Source organism: Dicentrarchus labrax, unplaced genomic scaffold, assembly GCF_905237075.1.
Source record: "Dicentrarchus labrax unplaced genomic scaffold, dlabrax2021, whole genome shotgun sequence".
Taxonomy (NCBI): Eukaryota; Metazoa; Chordata; class Actinopteri; family Moronidae; genus Dicentrarchus; species Dicentrarchus labrax.
Genome location: NW_026136718.1, coordinates 20,017,846 through 20,027,363, shown reverse-complemented (window position 1 = coordinate 20,027,363; position 9,518 = coordinate 20,017,846). Strand labels below are relative to the sequence as shown.

The following is a 9,518-nucleotide window of genomic DNA, read 5'->3' as shown; positions in this document are numbered from 1 at the left end:
TAACAAGTATCACTGATGGAGCTGCCTCCTTTTATAATCTAAGGTCAAAGGTTACTAGTAGGTATTGCCAAAATAATTTGACTTTAGTTTGCTTGGCTTCTATTTTTTTTTTTACACTACAATTACCATCAGTAAAATAACTCCAAACAACATAAAAGTGAACCTCAAACACTGGCTCTAGTCTGGTGGGCATGAGTTCCCCCAACTCTACAAAGGTGGTCTTTAAGATACTGTTATTACCACACTCAGCTGCAGTTGTTGTATGGCTCTATCCTTCAGACAAACTTGGAGTTGCTGTTTGCCAACATGTGTTCTTGGGTTCAGGCCCAAGTCAACTCTGGCATTACTTGTTCTGTGAGATTCCCACAAACCATGAAAAGATTGAGTATTCTAAGTAAACAAGATAATTGGTCAACAGTCCTAGACTTGTTTGGGACATATAAATCTGAGCAAGGGAGGCAATACTAGTTGTCTGTATGCGTTCTAAACCTCTAATTTGTATAGATATGGAAAAGTTACAACGTGGAGCCATTACTTCATGATATTCCCTTTAGTTTTGTTTTCAGATTTTCTGTTATGTCACTATTGCCACAGGCCAGGCCTGCACTGACCTGCTTTTTCCAGGCTGACGTTTTGTTGCAGTTCCTCACTGTGACCAGTGGGGGGCTCAGGGCGGTGACGCTAACCTTTCCAAATAGTTACCATACATATATAATACATTCATATGTGTATAAGTTTATGAACGTTACACTGAACATTTGTGGTAATACACAATGGAAGGTTAATATTAACGACAAACATTAACGCCAGGGACAGCGGACATAGTGGCAAATGACAACTTTCAAAATAAAACTCAGACAGAAACGCTATGACTGCTGAAATAGGGCTGTTCACTGTGGACACGTGATTTGTGCGTGTTGAAGCGAGACACACATCTTGGCTTTATTTAAACTTTATCCAAGTTTCATATAAAAACAATATCATCCATATCAGAAAAGCATAACAACATAAAATGTGTAATCTCATCCACCTTACAATAGTAACATAATAAATACGGGAGTACTGTATATGGGAGCACAGTTAAATAAAAAGTAAAGTAGAATACAAATGTAGACTACAAACCTTAAATATAGTGAAAAATATAAAAGACAAGAAACCAATATACTTAATATACTCCTTATTAAAGTAATAAAGTGCAAAGAGTAGGCCGCTTTTGTGCTTTTTTTTTTTTTTACTACATTCAGGGATTTTCTTGAGGTACTGGTACTTTTATTAGGGGGGTTGGGGCCATTATATATGATAAATATATATATATATATATATATATATATATATATATATATATATATGTTAATGACTCTGGTGCCAACCAATCATGACTCTCCGCACCGACCAATCAGAAGACAGGCAGGGTTCTCTTCCTGTTTGGCCGAGGGAATCGGTATCGGGTGAGTTAAAAGACGTTTATCCTAAAAAGTACAAGTAATTCAATAAAACTACCATCGTGCCAATAAAGATTATTGTAGGCGTCAATACATATTTTGCTGTGATTGTTTTTTCCCCTTGTGAAGAGTTATCATTTTAGCTCACCGTTTGGTCTGTATATTGTCCGTTGTGTGTGTGAGAGCTGCTAGCAGCCAGGTTAGCTTAGAGGCGGATTCCCTGCGGGGGAAATAATGCTGAAATTTATCAGTGCTCGCATCTTGTTTTACAACTTCTACCTTGTTATTCTGCATTCGTGCGTCTTCTCACGGAATAACCCTACGGATTGAGACCCATTTTAACACCCATTTTCTTTTTAATATAGTCGATTGCACGGACGAAGATCATGGGGGGGATCAAACAAGAGCAGAGTGATGCTTCACATCAGTCCAAACCTTCCCATTCAGCAGATCAGCCGCCAGAGGAGGTAAGTACTGTTACATCTCTTGTATATTGCTTTCATTTTGGAATAAGGCTGTCAAGTTTTGCTGCTAAAGATTTGATTAGCCGTTTTGTTTAAGGAGTTGAACTGTTACTTAAACCCATTTTATTAGGTAGCTAAAAGTAATTCACAGTAATACAACAGCCCTGTAATAATTTCCACCTTTATGATACTACAGGAGGGGACAGATTATTAGAAATGTATTTAACTATTTAAGTTATACAGGATAGTTTGGCTGAGTGAGCATATGCTAGTTTATGGCAATGTCCTGTTAACAGCTGAGCAGAATATTAGAAACTATTAAGGACTTTTCCTCGCGAGGAAGGACAGACTGTGTCAATACATACAATACAAATTGAAAGGAAAATTAACAAACAGAAAAAAACCTCTCACTTTAATGTAATACAGTTCAACTTAAATGCGTATAACGTAGAAATAACACCTCTTTGAACTAATATCTAACCTTTATTACAGGGTTATGTAGTAGAGCTGGAACAATGAGTAATTTAGTGGATTAGCATAAGATTAATAAGAAACCGTTTTAATTACTGATGAATTGAGTTATTTTTAAAACAAAAATGCTTCCATCTTCTCGAATGTGAATATTTGCTGTTCTTTTTGGTCTAATATGATTGTAAATGGAATATCTTTGGGTTTTGGACTTCTGGTTAAACAAAAAAAGTAATCTTTATATTATACTATTGCCTAGTTGTTTACATTTTACCGACCAAACGATTAATAATCTGCATATTAATTGAAAATAATTGTTAGTGACAATCGTAGTATATCATATTGTTACATTTCTACTGAACAAAAGTAAAGAGTAACAGATGAGTGAGCAGCCAACACCTTCATGAGACCGTTATTCCCCCTCTCTGCAGCCAAAGAAGAGAGGATGGCCGAAGGGAAAGAAAAGAAAGAAGGTGCTACCAAATGGTCCAAAGGCACCGGTAACAGGATATGTCCGCTTCCTGAATGAACGGCGAGAGCATATGCGGGCCCGATACCCTGACTTACCTTTCCCAGAAATCACCAAGAGACTCGGAGCCGAGTGGACACGATTAGCCCAGAATGACAAACAGGTAGTTATTCATGTTTTGAAGGTATGCATGTTATATGTATTGTTTATATTCGGTACCACACATTATTGTGATTACTGGGTATTTAATGATGGTCTGTTACTGGTCAGCTGCGCTGGTATCCACAATTGCACACAGAGAGAATTGAATTGCAGGTGTTATCGCCGTGTTTGACTGTTACTGCGAGGAGCATCTTCATCTGTCTTGTTTACTTTCATAAAGATGCACACATGAACTCCTATTGTTGGATTTCATTTATAAAAGATATTTCTTACAAGCCTTTAAAAAAGTTTCAAATAATCAGGCACCTCTCTGTTAGCAAGACAGTTGTTTTCCTCAGTAAAGCAGCACAACATTGTTTGTGCACTGACAGCGCTACCTGGACGAGGCTGAACGGGAGAAGATGCAGTATGCCCAGGAACTGAAGGAATATCAGCAGACTGAGGCCTATCAGATCACCAGTGCCAAGATACAAGACAAGAGGATCAAGAAAGGTGACAAATGAGTTCTACTTATTTTTTTATTTTTTTAAGAATAACCACCACATCACCAAGGCAAGATATTGTATCATTATTTTTGAATAACTGTGTACTACGTGAGCAGTAATATGCACTCACATTTTTCTCTTTCAGAAGACACTCCATCTGTCATCATCAGTACTAGTTCAGAGTCATCTTTATCAAAGGTACATGACACATCCATATCTTTTCACAAAATATTCTGCAAGTCAATTTCACATTCTTTTCAAACAGCTAAGTTGTCTGTTGATGTCCTTTTAGGCTTCTGACCTCTCAAGCAGATTCGACATCCCTATCTTCACAGAAGAGTTCCTCGATCAGAACAAAGGTAACAGAGAAACTCAAAATGCTCATTCTGATCTATCACAAACCCACTTTAATATGGCTGGGTACAAAAGCTTAGTAAAGTAAGTTCCATCTAGCATTAAACAGATGGTGTTAGATATAATCTTACACTCTCACAAAATTCCGTTTTATTTCTGTCTTTGTGGTTTCAGCTCGAGAGGCTGAGTTGCGACGGCTTCGTAAGGCTAACATTGAGTTTGAAGAGCAGAACGCAGTGCTTCAGCGGCACATTAAGGACATGTACAACGCTAAAGAGCGACTGGAAGCTGAACTGGGGCTGGACGAGAAGAGAACCCAGGCTCTTCACCAACACTTGTTGGCCATTAAACACACACTGGTCAACAGTCTGTCATCAGTCCCCCTGCCAGGTCAGCAGTCAGTTGTGCTTACATCTCACTGATGTAGTAAAATCAGTCAGTTCCACTGTATTTCACCTTGAGAGGATGTGTGGATTTAATTCTTCTGTGTCTTTTCTGAACAGGTACAGGTGAGACAGCGTCTCTTGGGAACTTGGACTCATACCTGAGTCGTCTCAGTGGAGTGCTAGAGGGAAACCCTCACAAGCATCGTGCTCTGCTCACCCAACTTTGCGATGTCCTCTCTCATCTGGACAGGTAACTAATATCTCCCAGATGCAACTTGATTTATTTTTTTATTTTTTTAAAGAAGGTTCGAGCAATAATTCAGTCAGCTGAGCCTCTCTGCTGCTTCTCAATCTAATGAATCTGCTATCCTTCACCTTAATATAGGATTGGATGTGCACACAATCATCTTTTCTTTATCAAAGCATAATGTATAATTATGTATTAAACTGGGTATAAATGTTTCATCATCATTAGGAGTGGTTGCTAAAATGTTGTGCTACATGCAACCTGCAGTAGGTGATGTTAACAGGTTAACATGTTAACTGGAAGGTGCAAAAGAGAATGAAGTGAGACACTTTAGTTTATTCCTAAGAGAAAATCTCTTAAGTACGAGAAAATTGGGAAATGACACAAGTTTTCCCTTATAGGTCCAGTGTGTAACATTTAGCAGGATCTGTTTGCTGAAATGGAATATAATATTCATAAATATGTTTTCATTAGTGTATAATAACCTGAAAATAAGAAATGTTATTTTTTTAATTACCTTAGAATGAGACATTTTGATCTACACAGGGAGCGGGTCTTCTTCTACAGAGCCATGTCAGACCGCCATGTTTATACAGTAGTCCAGAATAGACAAAACAAACACTGGCTTTAGATAGGACTTTTCAAGTTTTTACATAGTTTCTCCTACATGCTTGTCACGGGAGGGTGAGGCAAGGGGGTTGTAATCTGTTAATGCACCGCTAGATGCCACTAAATCCTACACACTGGTCCTTTTAAAAAGCTTGAAGACCATTGCACTTGAGCTTTAGTGCTGTGAACAGTGCACACTAATCAGGTGCAACCTTGTAAGATTTTCTTTTCTTCACTGGTCCAATTGTTTAAAGTCATGTTTAAGTGTCGAGGGTACTTCCATCAATTGGAAATGTCAGTGTTCAGTGCAGAATGTAGAAGAGTGTAATCTCTCTTCCTCATACTACACTGCTATATAATATCACTGTATATTTTGGTTCTGTAGATGTCTTACAGTGTAAGCAATCCTCCCAAGTCATTACACAGACACATTTTTAACCTGTGAGAACATAGATAGTAGAAGTAGTATTAAACCAATGTTTATGATCAGGCAGGAAGCAGGTTCGTGGTGCTCAGATAAACTTAACTTCCTGACAAAAATAAATTGTTTCTTTTGTTAGCTGTCTCCCCCCCTCATTCTTTTTTTTCTGACGGCATGGTTTTATTCATTGCAGTGAGAAGTTATGAGGAGACTCCAGCTGGTGACCCTTTTATTCCTGCACCAGAGGGGACACATGACAGGCTCTGTGGTATTGGGTCAAGTCAGTGCCATTCAACATAGCACGTGGATATCTCAAGGATAATAAAGGCAAGGGTACAGACACTTCAAAAGACTCACACACATACATACACACACACACACACACACACACACACACACACACACACACACACACACACACACACTCCATGTCTACATGCCTCTTCTCTATGAATATGTGTATTCTGGAGAATGTGTGTATTCATACACACGGGTTCTTGCGAATGTAAATCTGTGTGGCAGTGTTGAGGGTTTTTACAGTTCAGGGATTTTATTAAATGTAATGTAATTTTATCTTCTGAACTGCATTAATTAATATTTTCGATTGACCATATCCCTATTGTGTAGTATCATAAATTACTACAGACCCGTGACCTGTCAATAAGACGGGCCTAATTATTAGTTTACAATAAATGCCATCTGGCAATGGGTGGGTGGGTAATGTGTACGTAGTGTTATTTAGAGTGCATGAAAAAAAACTGGAAAAGGATAAAATGAAATGTTGGGGTATACATGTTTGAATTTACATTGATAATGGCAGGTTGTTGAATGGACAAGCAGTTTCACATGTTGTCAGAATATTATATATTTGTGAAGTATATTTGTATTTTCTGAAATGTTCATTAAACCATACTGAAAATGTTTCCAACAAAAGGAGAATGTGTCTAATGTGTGTCACATGTCAAGTTTTAGTTGAATCACAAAACAACTTGTTTTCCCCTAATATCCAAGGCTAGATGCCATTAAAAGTTACTGGCAAAATATGCTTTTGTTTAATTTTGGTGAAGTGACCCTAAAGGAGACACTGTAAGGCTGCAGTGGATGTTGTGGTCCAGCAGGGGAAGCTGTTGGCGCACAGTGGAAGCCGTGAATCTTGGACCAGCCTTCAAGTTTTATCAGTCTGGTTGTTTTGTGGGTTTTTTAAACTGGAAAGATGAAAGTGGGGATGACCTGTGGTTAATATGTAACACAAGTTAACATGACTGAGCTTGGCTCAGATTTTAACAATGAGCTACTTGGTCACACCAAGGCACAAATGATCTATTCTGTTTTTTCTGTATTTTATAGACTGGAACCAACAGTTCATCTGTTTCCAGTCAAGTTTCATTTAACTCCTGTTTCGTTCATGTGTAGCACCATTACCCTCTTACAGGAAACTTTAATATCTTAAACTATTAAATTCCTGGGAAGTGCAGCCCAATAAGTGATGACAGTAAACATATGATTATTATTTGTGAAGACAGTAAGTCACCAAGCGAAGTCTTCTCAGTCCATCTCCTGTCTTGATTACCATGAATCCATTTAAAAATATTTTAAAACACATTTTCTAGAAATTCTGCTGAAGGGACTTGTAACGGACACTCAGTGTTTGTGATGAATGTCCTTCAACTGACTCACTGCTGAGTAATTGTTACCCAGAACTCCTCTTGAGTAGTGTTTCCTTTAAAAGTAGGGCTGTCTAATATCGATACTGAAATCAATTACAATATTCCTCCATGTCGAATAACATCTGAGGATTTTCCTAACATATTTTTAAGAAATGTGTTGAAAATGTGGAGGGAGAGGTTAATTATCCGGTGTTTGAGCATCCCCCCCCTCCCGACTCTCCCCCGTCACCCATACACACTATCACCACCACCGCGCTGACGTCACTGCCAGGAGCGGTCCACAGCAGCGGTGGTGCTGAAGCTGAACAAGATGGCTGTGTGCTGGGGAGCGGAGAGCTGAGAGAGAGAAAGGGGGGAGGCGAAAAGAGTCTCAAATCTAGACAGACACGCCATCAAAAAAAAAAAAAAAGGAAAAAAGAGCAGAGAGGACAGGGCGCTGGCGTTCACTCTCCAAGTGTGAAGCTTTTTATTGCCGTGAAGCGCAACGAGCCGCTGCCAGGCCCCGTCTCTGCCGGCGACGGCAGGCTGCTCCATCTCCAGCCCCGATCATTCATTCCCAGGCTCTACATTGCACAGATTAGCTCAATTACGGAAGCTGGTGAAGAAGCTGGACCCTGTACTAAAGGCGCATATAAGAAATGTCATTACTGTGTGTTGGAGGTAAGAGGAAATCCATGTCTTGGCGCGACTTGCTGTCCATGTTTCTCGACCTGCTCTAGTGTCTAAGTCTGATCTTTACAGCTTTGTGGGGATTTACCTGGAAGAATAACGATCAATACTTTACACTAGCCATCTTGCACAGGAATGTTTAAATGGCAGTTCTCATGCATGTGCCATTAATAAGGCGAATACCTCACATCACCTTTGGGGATGTTTTATATTTCTAATATATTGTCTTTATGACTTGATTCTTTACCCTGAAATATTTCACTCCTGCTGTCTTGGGTGACAGGCTGGGCTCTACAACCGGATCGATTCATGGAGTAGGTGTATGCTATCTGGCAGCCACTGTCAAACATAGTAAAACAAGATGTAATCCACTCTGTTTATCCCTGTGTATCAGGAGAATGTGGTGTTTTATGGCCATGCCAAAAAGCAGATATCATTTGGCATAGCAGTCCTCTCCGGTGCAGATATTTCAGCTCAGTTTTCATGCGTAATTGCGCGGAGCAAAAAAAAAAAAAAGGCGTGTTCAGTAGCCTTAAGTAAGATATTTTTTTGAGCCTTGTGATTGGTTGCAGCATTGTTAGATTTATATTTCTCCCATTGATTGAGCTTTACAATGACAACCACAGAGCCAACTTGTTCTGTCCAGCATTCCCCAGTGGTGTCCACATTTACTTCTATTGAATAATCTAAGCCTATGATAGATTTCTCCAGTGAAACAAGTAGAAAGTGGACCAAAGAAGATCTCGTCTGTATTAAATATAAGGACTAAATCCGTTATAAGCCCTTGAATGGCATTTAGTCACGGTAGTAAATTAAAATTTGCAGGCAGAGCATATATTGCCATTTTTAAAATGTAAATGTATGTTGCTTTAATTGGGGAAGTTGAGTTTTCTTGAACATTTTTGTATCAGAAGCTCCAACTATGAGCAAAACATTGTGTTTATTCTAATCAACTAAATTTGAGGCCTTTGCTGTCAGATATGATTGGCACTGGCTGGGTGGATTGTGTAGATTTCCTAGGAGTGAAATACCATTATCATGGTTATGTCCTGTAACCTTCTAAACAACCTCTGGTCATCCTGAGATCCCACTTTGGCAAACAAAGATTTAAGCTATTTAACACATACAAACCTTGTCATTTATTCCCGTGCTCAAGGATTAAAAATGCTCCTATTTTAGAGTAATTATTAAATGTTTGTGACACTGCCAACACTCTCAGCAAGGAAGGGGAAGTTGTCCTTGTGATTTACAGACTCTTAAAATGAAATTTGTGTTGTAAAAGCATTCATTCCACACCTTTAAAAACTGACAGGCTTATGAGGAGACAGTAATTCGATGCAGGAAAAAAATGGTTTATTACTTTTTGACAGGTTAGAACAGATCTGAAGCTTAAATGCTCAATAAATTAGTATGAAATTCACAAGTTGTGACAGTTAATAACAACTCCTTAATAACTCCCAATATGAGGAGCACATTTTCACCGTGCACTCTCGGCCAGTTTGTGCTCATTTCCTACTCTGAGACACCTGATAAATATGGTGCCCGATTTATCGGTGAGCAGGGAAGGCAAGATGTAAAAGCGAGTCCCTCAAGCTTCTTCTTCAGATTCACAGAGAGGTTGGAGCAGGCCTGTAGTGTTTATGAAGAGGCTGCTATACTGTTGACACCAGTGCTA

General features: G+C 39.0%; 2 protein-coding genes across 3 annotated transcripts in view; both read left to right on the top strand.

Annotated features, from left to right (window-relative positions):
• The first annotated feature begins 1,395 nt into the window (after positions 1 to 1,395).
• hmg20b (high mobility group 20B) lies at positions 1,396 to 6,440 on the top strand. Of its 2 annotated transcripts, none has more exons than XM_051375543.1 (9): positions 1,396 to 1,448; positions 1,808 to 1,909; positions 2,806 to 3,006; positions 3,377 to 3,497; positions 3,639 to 3,688; positions 3,783 to 3,849; positions 4,019 to 4,234; positions 4,348 to 4,480; positions 5,701 to 6,440. In XM_051375543.1, the coding sequence occupies exons 2-9, from the start codon at positions 1,829 to 1,831 to the stop codon at positions 5,711 to 5,713; spliced, it is 882 nt and encodes a 293-aa protein (XP_051231503.1). In that variant the 5' UTR covers positions 1,396 to 1,448; positions 1,808 to 1,828; the 3' UTR covers positions 5,714 to 6,440. The 2 variants fall into 2 exon arrangements, with proteins under 2 accessions (XP_051231503.1, XP_051231501.1); XM_051375541.1 differs by having other exon boundaries at positions 3,636 to 3,688.
• A 996-nt stretch (positions 6,441 to 7,436) lies between these two features.
• Positions 7,437 to 9,518, top strand: part of unc13a (unc-13 homolog A (C. elegans)) — a 45,447-nt gene continuing 43,365 nt past the window's right edge. The window contains exon 1 of the mRNA XM_051375574.1: positions 7,437 to 7,834. Coding sequence (XP_051231534.1) covers positions 7,813 to 7,834 — 22 coding nt within the window. The 5' untranslated portion in view covers positions 7,437 to 7,812. The remainder of the gene's footprint in view (positions 7,835 to 9,518) is intronic.